This window comes from Medicago sativa, chromosome 4 (genome assembly GCF_051527215.1).
Source record: "Medicago sativa cultivar Bolivia chromosome 4, Bolivia_mono, whole genome shotgun sequence".
NCBI classification, from domain to species: Eukaryota; Viridiplantae; Streptophyta; class Magnoliopsida; order Fabales; family Fabaceae; genus Medicago; species Medicago sativa.
The window spans coordinates 76,438,957-76,457,615 of NC_140752.1; the positions used below are offsets into that span (position 1 = coordinate 76,438,957).

General features: G+C 32.7%; 2 protein-coding genes across 2 annotated transcripts; both read left to right on the forward strand.

The window, feature by feature from the left end:
- Positions 1–1,742: 1,742 nt before the first annotated feature.
- Positions 1,743–6,900, forward strand: LOC146932024 (putative sulfate transporter 3.3). Its single transcript, XM_085703614.1, has 14 exons — positions 1,743–1,869; positions 2,432–2,852; positions 2,979–3,027; positions 3,136–3,343; positions 3,451–3,622; positions 3,719–3,784; positions 4,271–4,384; positions 4,499–4,615; positions 4,708–4,834; positions 4,924–5,210; positions 5,946–6,136; positions 6,236–6,315; positions 6,428–6,504; positions 6,602–6,900. Exons 2-14 carry the CDS (start codon positions 2,550–2,552, stop codon positions 6,791–6,793), a joined length of 1,983 nt encoding a protein of 660 aa, XP_085559740.1. The 5' UTR covers positions 1,743–1,869; positions 2,432–2,549; the 3' UTR covers positions 6,794–6,900.
- A 2,339-nt stretch (positions 6,901–9,239) lies between these two features.
- Positions 9,240–17,579, forward strand: LOC146932025 (SEC12-like protein 2). The gene is made up of 10 exons (XM_085703616.1): positions 9,240–9,585; positions 10,016–10,116; positions 11,685–11,835; positions 12,680–12,771; positions 12,935–13,034; positions 15,074–15,149; positions 15,225–15,348; positions 16,212–16,328; positions 16,415–16,479; positions 17,217–17,579. The coding sequence occupies exons 1-10, from the start codon at positions 9,292–9,294 to the stop codon at positions 17,330–17,332; spliced, it is 1,236 nt and encodes a 411-aa protein (XP_085559742.1). The 5' UTR covers positions 9,240–9,291; the 3' UTR covers positions 17,333–17,579.
- The last annotated feature ends 1,080 nt before the right edge of the window (positions 17,580–18,659 follow it).

Sequence of the window (18,659 nt, forward strand, 5' to 3'; positions counted from 1 at the left end):
TTTATTTATTTATTTTTTTACTAAATGTCGTTGTTTAATTATTTATTTATTTATTTTTTTACTAATAACGGCTTCTTCTTTTTTTCTTACAAGAACAACTTTTTATTTTTTGTGTTTTTCTTACAAGAACTCCGGCTAAAATTCACAGTTTAAGATGAATAAATGGATGTTTAAAATTTTTGTCAAAAAAAAATGGATGTTTAAAATTGGAACTCCGACATCTTTATACATCTTTATATAATAGTGCATTGTTTATGTTGAGATAAATTTACGGAAACTTTTTTCTATTTGATTTGATTTGATTTGATTGCAATTGCCTATTTATTAAATATATTACATTAATTGCATGTGTTAATTATTTTTAGTGGAAAAGAAAATGGCCAATGGCCAAGAAAGAAAGAAAAAAATTACAAGATTACATTAACATTTTTAGGCATGCAAGATCGGAATATGTTTTTGAAGCTCTATGTGAAGTCTTCTTAATTTTTACATCATATGAAGTCTGTCTAGATCTAAAATTGACTAACTAATTCATGCATTCGTTTTCTTCTTTCTAGGAGTGCTAAAGATGACAAGCCATTGTAGGTTAGAGAGAATGTGAATTCGAGGAAATAAGGTAGGGGGTGTTTCCGATAAACCTATAGTAACTTGCAACCTCCATTGAATTCTTGTATTCTCTATAAGAGTTGAGTTTAATCCAATCCATTTGAGGATGGTTCTAGCCAATATAGATGTTTTCATATTGTTTATGCCTTCTCTCTAAAGAGTGTGTGTGGCCACATCAATCAATATTCCTAGCCATCCTAAAAATAATTTGAGACAGATAATTAGGGCGTTGAAAATCATCTTCACGAGTAGGTATGTTTCTTCAACTCCAAAGGTTCCAACTCACCAACACAAAATTGCATTATAAAATTAAGTATCATCTATACGCAACTATAGAGATTAATCATTCGAGTCTGATATGATCGCAATGAGTAGTAAAACTCTCAAGAAATTTAAGGTTGTTTCATTTAGTAAAATACTTTTTTTTTTATGAGTAGCAAAGCTCTAAGAGATTCTAGAGCCCAACGACATTTTTTTTTTATTATGAGTCAAGTACTTAAGATTAGAGTAAGACCTTGAAAGTATTTAAGAAGGTACAAATCTGACTCACCATCTTAAGTGAAACCTCTCCTTCATTTCATTCAAGCATATATACATTATTAATAATTAAACAAGATATTTAACGAAAGCCACAATATTTAACAAAAAAAAAACTCTTTTTGGTGTAAAATATATTTATTTTCACCTATTGCAAAATACATATATTTTTTAGAATTAACAAAAAGCAACCATAGTTTGAACCCCCTCGAAAGTCTCCCTCCCTTAGAATTTCCCTCACATTTCCTCCTCTCAACTCATAATACTAATATATACTCAGTGCAAAAAAAGAAAAGATAATGAGTGGCAAAAACATTGTTAACAATATTATGATTTCATACTCAGCCAACACACACGTTGTCACGTGTTAAAGAAAATTTGTGTGGTGCAATTCTAAAGAAATTATGTAGGACATAATTTCCATTACTCTCATGTGTCAAGGAAATGTTACAGAAAATTGTTAATCCTTCTCCCCTTTCCTTCATTATCCCCTAATTCATTTTCCCTAACTCTTTCATTAATTCCACTCTGATTCCTCCTCATTTTCTCATCTCTCACTAATCCATATTCACATGCTTCTAGAATACATATTCTTACAATAAGAATTATTTGGAGCTTGCGTGGCTATCAATGGTCTCCGTCACGATTGATAATTTGATGACACAAAAATGTGTCACTCTGATGATTTACAAGATGATAATAATGAAGACATGCACGATAAAAATGGTGACTACATGCTTGTAAAGGATGTATCTTGTCTACACTTTTTTTTCTCTCACATAATAGGGGTTTTAATCTTTTTATAACTTCATCTTAGGTAATCATCTATTTTAATTTATATGATTGTTTTAGTAGACCTTTTATGTTAATTTGTAATTAATCCCGCTTTTGGAACCGCGACCTTTTGGGACTACAACTAGATTTCAGGTCCATAGTCATACCGCACATTCATGTGCACTATGGACGTGAAAATTGTAAAGCCACAAATAGTAGCTTTTGCATAACATGAAATCTAGTTGTAGGTAATTAATCTCTTTCTGTAAAAGTGCATAAACCGTTGATTTTGATGTATCACAATAATATATGAAATAATTTTATATTTTCGTAAAAATTGAAAAATATATATCGAATATATGCAACATTATATCGGTGTAAGTTGATATCTTCTCCACTATATCATGAGAACCTCAACTAAACACACACAGTCCTTGTGCCACACACATGTATAGATAATATATTAATTACATGTATATACTTATTTGGTAATTGGGCTATCTGTTTTTTATAGAGGTCATTGGAGTGTTGATTAATGGGGTAAGCCAATCAAAATTCAACAAAAAGCAGCCAACATTGCTAAAACCAAAAGAACCAATCTAGAGTAGAAGATATATAAATATAATTTCAACATGGAACCTAGTACTAGTAGCAGTGTTAATGATTCAGATTTCGTGGAAATACAATTGGATGTACATGAAGTTGTTCCACCACCCCATATGAGCACTGTACAAAGAGTCAGGACCAAATTCAAGGAAACATTTTTCCCTGATGATCCTATGCGCCAATTCAAGGGACAACCATGTAACAGAAAATTAATCCTTGGAGCTCAATATTTTTTTCCTATTCTTCAATGGTTACCTAATTACAATTTCAAACTCCTTAAAGCTGACCTTATCTCTGGCCTCACCATTGCTAGCTTGGCCATCCCACAGGTTTGTCCTCAAGTTCACTCTTCATCTTAATTAGTACTAATGAAAATAATTAATTATCTCCATTTAGAACTTCACTTGTTTAATAATTAATACTCATCATATTTAATTATGTAACTTATTTTTCAGGGAATTAGTTATGCTAAGCTTGCAAGTCTTCCTCCAATTATAGGACTTTGTGAGTATGTTAATTAATTATAGTTTCCTATAAGTTCATAAATGGCAATGTTAGTGAAAATTAATGTTATTCTAATTATAGGTTTTTTTATATGAATATATGTTTCAGATTCTAGTTTTGTTCCACCACTAGTTTATGTTGTTCTTGGAAGCTCAAGAGATTTAGCAGTGGGACCTGTTTCTATTGCTTCTCTTGTATTAGGATCCATGCTTGCGGAGGAAGTATCTCCCACAACAGAATCTAGTCTTTTTCTTCAGTTAGCTTTTACTTCAACATGTTTTGCTGGTATTTTTCAAGCAGCTCTTGGAATTCTAAGGTAATATCACTCATTTATTCTCGTAGCATTTTGAATTACTTTTAAATTTAATTTGATGAGTAAAAATTTTAAAGAAAGTGTGATATGAAAATGATTGAATTATACAGGCTAGGATTTGTCATTGATTTTCTATCTAAGGCAACATTAATTGGGTTTATGGCTGGAGCTGCTGTAATTGTGTCTCTACAACAACTAAAGAGCTTACTTGGAATCACACATTTTACCAAAGAAATGGGCATTATTCCTGTCATGCATTCTGTTTTTCACAACATTGATGAGGTTGCTCATTAACATTATAAGTTTGTAATTTAATTTAATTTGAGATGACTTATACTTGGTAGATTTTTAATAATGTTATTTGTGATTTTTGTGCAGTGGTCATGGGAAACAATAGTCATGGGGATTTCCTTCTTGGCGATACTTCTGATTGCAAGACAGATTGTAAGATTTTATACTTATTTTAGTTTTTGATAAATTAAACTAGTCTAAAAATTTGTTGTATTTAAATTTAATAATGTGTTGTGAATTCATATAATAAATTTGTTATAGAAATAGTTAACATGAGAAAGAAATAAAATACAATCGCTTTTATAATTTTAAATGAAAATAAAAAAATTCCTCAAACTAACTATGACTATGTTTTACACTTCCTCTCAAACAAAAATGTTTAAACTTTTTTTTTGACATAAAAAATGTTTAAACTTGTTCAACTTAAATGTATAAATTTCACATATGATAAATTCAGAAATCTTTTGAAGTTTATGTTGCTCCATAGGCAAAAATAAAAATCAAGTACAATAAAGGCATATAGAAAAATTGTAACAGATGGTTCAATCTATTTGTGATTAGAGTAATTTTAATTGCAATATCTTGCACATAGTGCCTAACTTGCATTGTATCTTGTTGATAAAAAAAAAATGTGTGCAGAGTATATGGAAGCCACAACTATTCTGGGTTTCAGCTGGAGCTCCTCTTGCATGTGTCATCATTTCAACCATCATCACTTTTGTAATCAAGGGTCAACTTCATGACATTAGTATTGTAAGTATCTTCTTCTTAGGTTCTAATTCTCTTAACAAGCTATTGCTTATGTTATCATCTATATTGTTATGATTTAGTTTCTTAACTAAAAAACAATGTCATGTTACTTACTAGATTGGTAGATTGCAACAAGGAATAAATCCTGCTTCAGTTAATATGTTGCTTTTTCACGGAAAGTATCTTGGTCTAACCATCAAAACCGGTATTATCACTGGCGTTTTATCCCTCACCGTAAGTTTCACTCTCTTCGGTTTAATATTTTATAGGAACCAAAAATATATTTAACTAAAGAATTAACGGATAGTTATGTGGTTATGAAACAGGAAGGAATTGCAGTCGGGAGAACATTTGCAGCTATAAGAAACTACAAAGTTGATGGAAATAAGGAAATGATGGCAATTGGGTTCATGAATGTGGTTGGATCTACAACATCCTGCTATGTTACAACAGGTTCTTGTCAATTTTTAGTCGATAAACGAATGAAATCAATGAAGCATGATGTGGTGACAAAAACATATATTAACCTATTTAAACTGCAGGATCATTTTCTCGATCAGCCGTAAATCATAACGCAGGTGCAAAAACTGCAATGTCGAACTTAGTAATGTCTGTGACAGTCATGGTGACACTCCTGTTTCTTATGCCATTGTTTCGATACACACCTAATGTTGTATTGGGTGCAATCATAATAACAGCAGTGATTGGTCTCATTGATATCTCTGCTGCTTATCTCATTTGGAAGCTAGACAAATTCGATTTCCTTGTGTTGTTGATTGCATTCTTCGGTGTTATTTTTTTCTCTGTCCAGTCCGGTCTCGCACTTGCAGTAAGTTCACTCATGAGCTATACAATCTCTTAAAATGCTTACTCAAGAAACATCATAATTTTATGGATTTACTATTAATGTAATTTTGTTATCTATATAAGGCCATCCTGGTGCACTAAAGCTCATGCATATGCATGGTCTGAGAAATGGTCCCACCATTTTGTTATCTATATAACAGTCTTAATCCTCTCACAATCATAAGCTTTGTAGTCTATGATAACATAAGAACCATTTTCATTTTGCATAAATCATTTGTTTGCATCATAGAGTTAAACAGTTGAATTTCTATAACCCAAAAAATATTTGATATGAGAAAGCTTTTAACACTTTTGTTTGCAAATTGGTACAATATATCACCTTTTGCCTTGTTATTTTCAAATATATCACTTTTTGCTGTAGTCCTTCGAAACATGCCACTTTTTATTTTTGGTTATTGTTGTTTTGTTTTAATCCGATAAAATTTGAAAATGTTGAAATTAGTCATTATGCAACCCATATTTGAGGGAGTAAAATAAAGTGTTGTACATATTATGGGGATTAATTCCAATATTATCAAATTTTACATGGACCAAAACAAAATAGACCATAAACCAGAAGTGGTATATTTGAAAAATTAAGCGGACTAAAAACAAAATGTGATATAATTGGTGGGACTAAAAACATACTCAAACAAAAAAATCTAAGATATCTTTGGGGAATCATTATGACTGACAAGATGCTCATCTTGTTGATCAGGTTGGACTATCAATTTTTAGGATACTACTGCAAATTACAAGGCCTAAGACAGTGATGTTGGGGAACATACCAACAACAAACATATATAGAAACCTTCACCATTACAAAGAAGCTACAAGAGTACCTGGTTTTCTTATTTTAAGTATAGAAGCTCCAATCAATTTTGCTAACATTACATATCTCCATGAAAGGTTGGTTTCATCTTAGCAAATTTTGTCAACTTTGTATAACCTTTTTAGCTACATTGTATATTGTCTTCTTAGTTATTAAACCATACCATTTATTTCTAGGATATTACGATGGATAGAAGAGGAAGAGGATACTAGAACGGAAAACTTACGCCTTCAATATGTGATTCTTGAAATGTCAGGTAACTTAAAACAAATTTTGGGACTATACTATAAAACTGGAATTTGGGAACACACTCGCGCGCGCACACACATATAGTTTATGTACCAATGATATGATCTTTGCATTTTCAGCTGTGTGTTCCATAGACACAAGTGGAGTCTCACTTTTCAAGGAGTTAGAAGTAACATTAAAAATGAAGGGTGCTGAGGTAAGATTGCTGAAATTTGACAAATTTATTGATCTACACACCTTGAAAGTTTAAAACTCATATATCAACTATGGCTAACTGGAACAACTTATGGCAGCTTGTATTAGTGAATCCTCTAGCTGAGGTAATTGAAAAGCTGAAAAAAGCAGATGAAGCTAATGATGTCATGAGATCAGATTACCTTTTCTTGACAGTTGAAGAGGCTGTAGCTGCACTTAAATCAGCATTGAAGAGCCAACCACCTAGCACAGAAGAAGAAGAGAGGCATACACTTGTGACAGAGTGCTAATAAATTATTACCACAAGAAAAGAATTCAAGTTAAATAGAAGCAGCATCAAACTAGAATAGAATAGAGATCGTATATAAAGTAATCAATGTATATATTACTATAGTTTAGAATATTTGGTTCCACTAGGCATCTCTTGTAGACTTGAAATGTATATGCTTTTGAGCAAGGTTTTAAAAAACGGTAACGGTCGCGATCGCGGTCGCGTTAAGGTTTACACGGTTTCGGACTATTACGGATGTTGCGTTACTGACGCGGTCGTCGCGGTGTGAATTAATCACGATGTTGCACAAAGGCACAAATCTTATTATGCATACTAGTATTATATAATGAGTCAATGGGATACATCCCAAAAAGTCAGTAAGCTGGTGAAATTAATTAGTCTGGGATTCCACCACCTAACCCAACTAAGCCCACTTCCTCTCACTCACCTCACCTTGTTCTTTCTAGGTTTTTCTTCTCTGTTCTTTCTAACAAAACAGAAGCAAGCACTATTGAGAGAGTGAACCGTATTTCTAAAGAACTTAAAAATTTATTTTGAGATATTCATAATATCTCATTAGAATTGAATTATAAACGCCAAAAACATAAATGTTCATATTCAATTCATGTTTTGTTAAATTCTATTTTTTTTAGAGATTCTTATAATATTATAAATATTTCTGTAAAAATTCTTTCAAAATTTTGAATGAAATACACGAGTTGTTTGAAAAACCGGGATAAAAAGTGGTGACATATAACTTTTGGGGGACTAATAGTTGAAGCAAAACTTTAGATGAACTAAAACGAAAAGTTAAAATTTATAGAGATCAAAAACTCATTTAACTTTAAAGAAATTGAGACAATTTGTTTCAAGAAAAAAAAATAGTTGCATGTGTGCATGCACTATTGAGAGAGTGAACCGTATTTCTAAAGAACTTAAAAATTTATTTTGAGATATTCATAATATCTCATTAGAATTGAATTTTCATATACAATTGATCTTAATTTAAAATTAAAATTTGTAATTTTTACCTTCAAACATATTTTTTACATTACATTGATACTGTGTTTGTTGTAGCGGTGGAAGTGCAAAAAACACATGTTTGCCTTGATGCTACATTTTGTAGCTTTGTTATTTTCACGGCAAAATTGCCTAGGGACGTGAGAATCCTACTTTTACCGCATATCCAAACAATCACTGAAATGTATAAGCTAAGTAAAAGAGTATGAGAGAGAGGTAGAGAGAGATAACTCCTCTAGGAATCACCTGGAGGTTGGAGCAACTGCGTTAGCACTCTCATTTGTGATTGTGAGGTTTATCAGGAGGAGGGTTTCAATGAGGGCGGCACACATTGGGAGTATATTTTCAAGATGTCAGAAAACGATTCGACCACGTGATCGAGGACTGAATACATCAGGAGGATTCTCGTAGCAAGGAGGGCTAAGTTTGACATGGTTTGACCAAGTTTCAACGATTATGGTAGTGCGAGTTTGGTTCATTTTATGTAATCTTTTGTAGTGTCATACTTTGAGTCATAGCCGTCTAACACTCCTTATGCGGTTGTGCGAGTATTTAACTCCTTTTGATTTCTATTATATTTTATTGGGAAATGCTAACGAGGGGACACTGGTTAAGGAACCAAATATTGGAATATTTTGTATTGAAAGTTGTGAATTCAATGCATTAAAAGCTTAAAAAGTTCTATTTTTAACTTAAAATTTCCTCTTTTGACTTCTTAACCGAGCATACCGGTTAACATGATCTTACTCCCTCCATTTCAAAATGAGTGTCGTTTTAGGTGTTTACACACATATTAAGAAATACAATGATTAAGAGAAAGAGAATGACTATTTTATCAAATTATCCTTATTAACTATTGGTTAGTTTTAAAAGTAATACTTTGAAAGTAGTGTGCAGAGTATTAATTGGAGGATACAATTAAAAAGAAAAAGTTATTATTGCATTGGAAACTGAAAGCGACACTCATTTTGAAACGGAGGGAGTATTTTATTTTGGGTTCTTAAAAAAAATATCAAAATATAAATCATTTTAATCTAACACACTTTTAACATACAAAGTCAATTCAACGGAAATTAATTTTCCATGTTGAACCAAACACAAGGCAAAATCGCGTTAAGAAATACTCCCTCCGTCTCACAATAATTGTCACTTTACCATTTTTCCTTTTTCTCAAAATAATTATCACTTTAGAATACCAATGCAACATTTATTATTTTTTTCCATTAATATACCCTTATTTATTGAATTTCATCCAACTTAACTACCCCACTAACTACAATTAGTAAGAGTGTTTTAGTAAATGACACTAATTTTACTATCAAAATCAACCCAACTAATCATTTCCTTAGTAACCGTGTCCAAACCTTACTCGACTGTAATTTAGAGACGGAGGGAGTAAAATACTTTTTTGACAGTATAAGAAGTCGTCAGCATAGAAAGCACGCACGCAGCTGAATTCCATTCACTTTCAAACAGAAAAACTTTTCAAACGCGAGAATGGGGAAAAAGCACGTCCCAGACCCTTCGAACCTGAAGAAATACGGCGTTCCTTTATACTCCGTTGCTTGGGTCCCACAATCCATTCTCAAATCGCTTCAAAACGTAACCGCCGATGATGATCATTCCTCCGACGATGCTGCCGATCATAAATCTTCGCCGGAGACGGAAGCAATTGACGCCGGAAAGTACGTCGTGTTTGCCGGTGGCGGTGGAGATAGCCGCAGTGGTATTCCTAATTCTGTGTTGCTCGGGCATTTCGATGTTGCATCGGATTCTCTCTCTGATCCACCGGTACATTTTATATATTTCTTACGATTCTTGTTAGGTTCTGAAATTTCGATTGATTTGATTTTGTAGTGAAAAATGAATAATCTGTGAGGTTAGATGAATTGGATCTGAGCTTGATTAGGATTTTTGTTGTTTGAGTTGTGATGCGATTGAATTAATTGTTACAATGTGTGGAATCTGTTCTAGCTACGGCTCAGTAACCTTCTAGCGTGTCCGATGTCCGATATGTGTGAGTGTTCCATACCGACACTTGTGATTGCCCTCAATTATATGCCATTTCGTCAAATGCGGTGAATTTGATGTTTTGTTTTGTTTTGTTTGAATTGTGTAAACTCAATGTTAGTGGTTCATTTTACAATATTTTGTATTGCATAAGGTTTCGCGTGTTTACTATTTTTAGTCTCTTGTCTGAGTAACTTTATCAATATTTCAGGTGTTTAAGCTAGGAACTAATTCCGAGTTGCCTTATAGAATGGCACTTCACCCCAACGGAGAAGGCATTATTTGTGCAATGGAAAAGCCAAAGTGTTGCAGGTCTTCTTTTTGCTTCATACAATTGTCATTTTTATTAACTAGAAATAAATCCAGATAGTTAATGTTGCATATTTTGAATGAGTGAAGCCAGGCATTTTTTTCGCTATTGGCCTAGTGGCCTACCCATACTCGAATAAACACACACACACAGGAGGGGGGAAGTATCCTCACAGCCAAACCATTAGGATGTAACCACGAGGACATTGAAGCCAGACTAGTTTGAACAGAATTGTAAGCCGTGCTTGGGCTGACCAAGTTATCAGAAACACAGATAAAGAAAGAAAAGTTGGATCACGAATTCAATGGTTTCAGATTTGTATTATTTATGATCCAACAGAGAAATAAAATCCATGAAGTATGAGTAGCTGTCTAGTATGTTGAGGAACTTCATGTATGTTGAAGAACTTCATGAGGTCTATATAGTTTGATTATATATCCAAAATATAGCCTTTTTTATGTTGATCTTCTAGGATGGGATGCACTTCAATTATGAGATATCTTTCAATAGCTATTTATACTTTATTAGCTGCACGTGGATTGAAGTAATCCAGTCACTTAGTTCTATAACACTATCACTAGGAATTTTTACTCAAAAATATTATCTTCTACCCTGTACTTTAGGATATAAGATTGAATTGGAAAATGATAAACCAAATAGACTGCCTGGTATTTAGTAATTCCAACCGTAGTGTGTATTGTAAGATGTTTGATAACTAGATTTTGATCTAGCCAGCATTGGAAAAAGTTGGATTGACAAATCGGCATGCACATAATTTTCTGTACACCAGTTATCAGCGATCTAATCTAATTAATTTGAAATAAATCCTAACTATAAGATATAAATAGTTTAAAGAATTCGCTGTGTTTATTTATCAAAGGCAGTTTTATTGTTGACGGATTTTGTTTAATTTAGAGCAATGCAAGCAATGTTCTTCAATGTGGAAAAATTATCTGAAAAAACAGTTCCTTCTACTTTTCTTTTCCTTCTTATGAACTACTTTTAGAGGGTTGGCAACTGGATGATTGGTGTATGCCACTGTAAATTCCCAGAACATGTCCTAGTGCTGCCACTAGCTAAATGAAAGTACGGGTTTACTGCATTGCAGGAGGAAATACAATGAGTTAGAAGGCAGTTAAGGTCATGTGTTGCGTTGGTCCATAATATTGTATTGATAGTTTATACTAACAAATGGCTTTTATATTCTTTTGCAATGTTACTATTGGAAAAACCAACTCCCACATCGATTAAATATAAGACCTGACTAGAGTTTAGAAAGAGCGGCACCCCTCACCTTACAAGCCAATTTTGTAAGGATGAGTTAGACCAAATATAAAGACCTAATATGGTATCATAGTCTATCGATTTGGCCACCCACCATTTATATACACGCATGAAGCCCAATAGTGCTGGGGGTGAGGGGGTGATTAAAGATAACGTCTGAGTAGAGTTTATAAAGAGTGGCACCCCTCACCTTACAAGCCATTTTTGTAAGGATGAGTTGGGCCCAACCTAATATTTACAACTAACTATAGAACATCATGATCAATACTATGCCTTGCACATGCAGATGGTTTGACTGGGATCAAAACGAGAATGCTGAAATTCACAAGTTGGGTCTGAAGGTTTCAGAGAAGCTTCTCACCCAGTTGGATAATGTTGGACAACAATTAGCATTGGCATTCAACAATGATGGTACTACACTAGCTGCTGGTGGAGAGGTATTGGCTTCCTTTAAATTCATATAAATGAAGAGAAACTGTTTGCTAGCACTGATTGCAGTTTTTAGTTACTGAAGTAAAAAGATAATTTATGGAAATTATCTCCATTCATTAATTTATTATTTTATTCTTTGTTCAACTAAGGAATATTTTTTGTATAGATTAAAAACCAAGCTATTTTTTTCGTCCTTCAGTCAAACCGTTACGAATGTGGAATCTTCAGTAAGAAGATTCTGATGTAAGTAGGTAGTAGTATCACAAGGTTAATTTAACACATGCACTTAATAGGAAAAGTAATTGAGTATTACTTTAGTATATGAAAAGTTAATCCAGGTTATAATGGTAAGCCCAATTCATTTGTAATAGACATAACCGTGTAACCATTTGTTTGTCCCCTGACCTAGTGGGAATATACTTTGGTTGCTGTTGTAATAATCATTTGTTTGTCCATAGTACAAATATGATTTCCTTGTATCTGTTAACACGAACCTGAAAACATTGCCGTCGATATATGATTGATTTGTGTTTTCTGAAGATTCAGCCTAAATGGGTGGCAACCGACAAATTAAATTGTAACTTGTAGCTTCAAAAGGTGTCAAAAACTCAATATGTAACCTTTTATGTTGCTGTTCCATTTTGCTTCAACTTTAATTGTGTGGTGATATATTGTCTAACCTTTTGTTTTTCTTGCTTGAGGATTTTTTTTCTCTCTATAGGATAGTAATTGCACCATGGCGTTTCAAAATTACAGTTTTTTTTTTTACTAACAAACATAAAATTGTAGATAATTTCATTTTTGAAGAATTGACATGCCATATGATATTTGTATTTTTGTGCAGTACAGGATGGCAGTCTAAGGGTTTTCAAGTGGCCTAGCATGGAAAATATTCTCAACGAGTCCAATGCTCATTCTACTGTGAAGGACTTGCATTTTAGGTTTGATGCACATAGCAGTATAATCATTTCACTTAATTGATACTATTGGACTTAATAATTCCCAAGGAAAAGAAAAAGTTGAGAAAGGATAATAGATAGAGGCTCTATAAATCTTGTTATTTCTGATGGATTGTGGCTTAGTCTGGTTTTGTCTGTCTTGCAGTTCTGATGGCAAGTTGATTGTCTCTTTGGGAGGTGGCGGCCCCTGCAGGGTTTGGGATGTTTCTTCAGCAATCGTCTTAGCTACTCTAGCAAATGAAAATGTGAGCAGTTGATTAAAACCTCACTAGTGTAAGAAGTTATTTTTGATTTGATGGTTTTGTATGCATTTCTTGAAAATGTCTTTTCCTTGAAGATTAATTTGGCTTGAAATTTGGAATATATGTATATATTAATTAACTAATATAGTTTATATATAGACTTATTTAGTCTATATATAAACAGGATAGGATTAGGAATGACACCATTAGAGAGAGAGTGGGGGTAGCACCTATAGTAGAAAAGTTGGTAGAAAATAGGCTTAGATGGTTTGGACATGTAGAGAGAAGACCCGTAGATGCCGTTGTAAGAAGAGTAGATCAAATGGAGGAGAGTCAGGTTAAAAGAGGTAGAGGAAGACCTAAGAAAACCATTAGAGAAACCATTAGAAAAGATTTAGAGGTCAATGAGTTGGATCCAAATATGGTTTTTGATAGAACACTATGGCGTCATTTGATCCATGTAGCCGACCCCACTTAGTGGGATAAGGCTTGGTTGTTGTTGTTGTTGTTGTTGTTGTTGTTGTTGTTGTATATAGACTTATTTAGTATAGACTTTTAGATGATATATGTTGTTTTTAATACATTTGTTTCAAAACATACTTTTATTGGATAATGTTCATTTGCTTTATATTTTCTGGTAGAAATTATTAGCTAGTACCTACATGTTCTTTCATAGATAGATGACTTAATGTTATGGTAAAAAGTCTACAAAACAGTTGTTTATAGTAGATGACATGTTGACTTGGTGGTCTACACACTTGAACCGTCAGACCAGCACTGGCAACCAGCTTGTTTTCCCTAAACTTGACTCATTTTGCATGATTGTCATTAATGATGATTGTTACTAATTGGTCAGACCAGCATGCGGGCAGATTCCCAGTTCAACTGATTAAATTTGCTGGTCTACTCTGGTTCTGAAAATTTGATAGTTTTTTTATGATATCCTAAAGGGGTTAATTATGTTTTTGGTCCCTACAAAATTGCAACCTTGTAAGTTTAGTCCTTACTTAATTTTAATAGCATTTTTAGTCCCTACAAAAAATTTCTGCACTCAATATTAGTCCTTACTCAATCCAAATTTGTTTAATTTATGCTTAAACTCTTAAGTTTTTCAACAATTTTTTTACAGGCATATTAAGAACGTTATTAAAAGGTCCTGCGAAAAAAATATCGCAAAAATTTGATTTCTACGTCCATATTTTTGTTACTTATATCTTAAACTTTTGTCGTTTTAAAAAATTCATATTTAATTTATTTCATGTTAAAAAATTATAGATTTTAGTAAATGAACCTTTCATAGTGTTCTAAACTTGTATAAAAAGAATCGTTAAAAAATTTAAGAGTTTAAGGATAATTAAACAAAATTTATTTTAGCAGGGACTAAAATTATAAGTAAATTTTTTTTTGTAGGGATGAAAAAAGCTATTAAAATTAAGTAAGGACTAAACTTAGAAGGTCGCAATTTTATAGGGACCAAAAACATATTTAACCCTATCCTAAAGTAACCTAAAAAGGTATAGAAGGTGAATTGGTTTTCCTGGAGTTGATGGGTGAAATAAAGGGGATAAGGAGGTTAGGACCAAATATTTTAGAGCCAACAACATACTCCCTCCTTCCCTTGTTACAAGCCCTGACTGCATATTTCGCATATTTTACTAAATTACCCTTTATGTTTAGAAGTATTCAATATGGAGTTTTCATATTCCAAAGCAAATTAGTAGTATTAATTAGAATTATGTTTGGAAGCATTTTTAACCAACATGTTCATGAATTCTTTATATTTGGATTACGTTCCTAAACATTCACGTTGAAGTATTGGGAAGTATCTTATATGCATTAATTCTAATCATGAAGATGCACCCAACATTTATAATAAAGTAAAATCTTTCTTTTAACATCTAGTTGGAAAAAATTCTTACTGCCTTGGGCGAACATGGGAATATGGTGCCTCAATATGATTTCCATGTTTTCAGTGCTGTTGATTGTGTTGTCATTAATTCTATATTGTATGTACTAATCATATTTTATTGAATTTCATACAGCGTGAAAATTTTAGCTCTTGCAGATTTTCTCAAACAAATGATGGGACTCAGGTCCTATATATTGCTGCCAGAACAGGTATATATTTTGCAGAAAAAATCATCTACTTTTTGTATCTTCATTTAACTGACGTTATTTTATTGTTTTGTATAGATAAAGGTTTTGGAAGCATTGTGACCTGGAATACACAAACATGGGAAAGGATTAGTTCAAAGCATATTTTGCGCGATCCAATATGTGCATTCAATGTCTCAGCTGATGGAAAGTTTCTGGCATGGTACATATTTAGACTTTGGCTCGGTTGAGGAAGTGAGACATGTAGTTAATGATGAACCCTAATTATTGACCCTTAGATTGATTTAATCCTTACAATGATATTATGTACCCTACACATTGCTAGATTTTTTTTTCTCATTACAGAAAAATTGTGCTTTCTTGACAGACAGTTTTTCTGTTTACATTTTCAAACCTATAGATCTAAATATTGCATCGTTAAGCAACAGTGTGCTTGTGGATGAACGAGAGGGACTTTGGCTAGGTTGAGGAAGTGAGACATGTAGTTAATGATGAACCCTAATTATTGACCCTTAGATTGATTTAATCCTTACAATGATATTATGTACCCTACACATTGCAAGATTTTTTTTTTCTCATTACAGAAAAATTGTGCTTTCTTGACCGACAGTTTTTCTGTTTACATTTTCAAACCTATAGATCTAAATATTGCATCGTTAAGCAACAGTGTGCTTGTGGATGAACGAGAGGGATTTTGAAGGTGGTGTTATGGTGGACAGTGAGTGGAAAGAGAGTTGTTTAGAGATTTTGGGAGGAATAACGTGTGCGGTGTATGATATCATCTTGAAGATTAGATTAATCCAATAGTGAATAATAATTGTCCACAGTGAACCACATGTTTGACTTGTCCTCCATAGAAACAGCTACATGTTTATTCTTTATTCTTCTGGTACTTGCAGTGGTACCATTGTCTTTTTTTTAAGCTACCTGAAAGCAAGTGGCAATGTAATACTTTTTCAAAGAAAAAAAAAAAGTGATGACTTAACTTTTGTGGTTTACCTTCAGACCTCAAGAGTGCATTTTCACAGAAACTTACATCTTTTGTTTTGGTGGCTTGATATGCAGCGGAACACCTGAAGGAGATATTGTAATTGTAAATTCAACAAATATGCAGATTCAGACAATGATAAAAAAGGCTCACCTTGGCGTAGTAACTGCTTTAGCATTTTCCCCTGATTCAAGGTTTGTAATGAATTGTTTTGCTAGAAATTTACTGTTTATGCTCTGTTTGAAGGTATTTTAGTCATAGTTTTGGCTTCTATATTCAGGGCATTGGCTTCTGTATCCATGGATTCAAGTGCGAGGGTAACAATAATTGAAGAGAAGAAAAATGGTATGTGCATATTTCATGAATTGTTGAGTTGTTAATGCTCCAACACATGTTCTTGATTTACAGATTTATAAATGGTTTGCACTGCTCATAATAATCCATGTAATCCTTTTTTCCTATCAGTCTGGTGATTTAATAAACCTTGATTGTTAGAGCATCTCGGATGGGGGTATTTAAAAGGATTCCATAGGGAGAATGAACATGTTCCTTATTTTTCTATCCATTGGAGGAACCTGAAGTGGCAAAGTTAATTGCATAGATTTTGTTGAAGTAGCTTAAGTAAAATACGGTAGCATTGGAATAAAAAATTGTTTTATGCAAATAAAAAATTATGAAAGTGTGGTTTACAGTGCATTGTAGAGACCATTTGGTAGTAGTGTATGAAACTCCTGAACGTGGTGATGATTTATATAATATGTGCGATTTATATAATTGCCTGATGTTAGTATTAGACTGTTGTTACTTATTTCAAAGCATGTCTGTCTTTATAGATGGTCAACCTAAAAAAATTCTGCTGTATATGAAATGAGTCAACTTTTTCTGTTGGCTTAAACATCTGTGAAAATTTGTTACCAACATGATATTAAATAAATAAAATATAAAATTATCAATGAAATATAGGATGCATAGTTCAAGATATATATATTTCCACATTTGGATGTTTCATCGATTGTGTATCAAGTGGCGTGGCCTATAGCACATGACCCCATTGTTTCTGATATGTTTTTTCTTGTTTTAAGGAGGAGGACTGAGCTGGTGGATTGCAATATTTATCATCCTACTTGCAATAGCTGCTTACTTCCTGAAGGTTGAAGGAATTGAAAAGTTAAAGCTTCAATATTACAATCAATTGTAGAAATATTTACTGCTGGTTAAACATCTTTATCAATATTACTGCTTACCTTTGAAGCATTTCCATTTTTGGGGGAAGTTTAGTGATAATTTTTTTGTATTTTCATCATTCTGAGTGGTTGTACCATTGGGATATGATAATGTCTCTCCAATGCTCTGTAGATTGTATAATTATGGTGTTAAATTGTTATGGATAGCTACATATTTATACGTGCTTGTTCAATCATGAGTAAAATTGTTTGGGATATCAATTTGGTGTAATGATTTATTTATATATTTTTTATGGAATTTGGTGTAATGATTTTATGGCATTCATAATCTCGCTTTCCTTTTCTCTCTCTCTTTTACATATCTTGTCTGTCTCTTTCCGACTTATAACGTAACATGGATTACATTTCTCACTCTCTTCTCTTTCAAAAAAAAAAAAAAAAGCACTCTCGTCCATTATTTATTTACTTCCATTTTTCTCTTTTAACGTAGCATCTCATTCGTTCTCCAATTATAAGGTAATATTAGTTTTTACTACATTCACAAAAAAAATCGATATTACTACTTCCATATTTAAAAGTAAGAAAGCACTGACAAGTGTTCTCGGAGCACCAGTTATGCAAAATTTACTTTTTATTGCTTCATTAACTAGTGCTCTTAGGGTATTAGTTATCACAACCCTTAAAATTATAAGGTTCTCTTGAGATTTTTCTTTATCCTTTTTATAGAATTATTTATTTTATAACATTGTTTTTTTTTTGAAGAAGCTAAATCAGCCCACTCAAATTGACATCGGAGAGAATCGAACCTGAGACTTCAAGGAGGAGCACACTCCCAGATTCCAAGCCAATACCATCAGACCAACCCAAATGGGTCTATTTTATAACATATTGTTAGTCGTTGTACATCGCTTTCTACAACCTATAATACACATGATAAAAATATAAACTAATTATTTTTCTTATGGGGTAAACATTTTTTTTTTGTCAATTTTCTTAATTTTCATAATTTAGCCAATAAGACTTTTTTTGTGTTAACCATCCAGTTCATAGGGAAAATGGATCTTATTAATCCGAAGTTCGATCATAAAGTAAGTAGAGTCTTGTCAAGAATTGTTTCATCCAGGAATTGAACTTAAGTTCTTTTGAACAATTTGTCCTTTGGTGGAGTTCATTAACCCCTCGAGTCTAATTATTTGATTATAAGATTTTATATCTAAGATGAATGAAAAGTTATTAGGACTCGGTAGTAGTAGTATCACGTCAAAGTGAAACCAAACAATTTTCTTGTTCAATCAAAATGAAAATCCATTAAGTTTGCTATATTATTAGATAACTTATTTT

Coding starts and splice junctions, on each gene's coding strand:
- LOC146932024 (XM_085703614.1), top strand. CDS start 2,550: ATGGAACCTAGTACTAGTAGCAGTGTTAATGATTCAGATTTCGTGGAA. Junction 3,623..3,718: donor TTTTTCACAACATTGATGAG/GTTGCTCATTAA, acceptor ATTTTTGTGCAG/TGGTCATGGGAAACAATAGT. Junction 3,785..4,270: donor TTCTGATTGCAAGACAGATT/GTAAGATTTTAT, acceptor AAATGTGTGCAG/AGTATATGGAAGCCACAACT.
- LOC146932025 (XM_085703616.1), top strand. CDS start 9,292: ATGGGGAAAAAGCACGTCCCAGACCCTTCGAACCTGAAGAAATACGGC. Junction 12,772..12,934: donor GTGAAGGACTTGCATTTTAG/GTTTGATGCACA, acceptor TCTGTCTTGCAG/TTCTGATGGCAAGTTGATTG. Junction 15,349..16,211: donor GATGGAAAGTTTCTGGCATG/GTACATATTTAG, acceptor CTTGATATGCAG/CGGAACACCTGAAGGAGATA.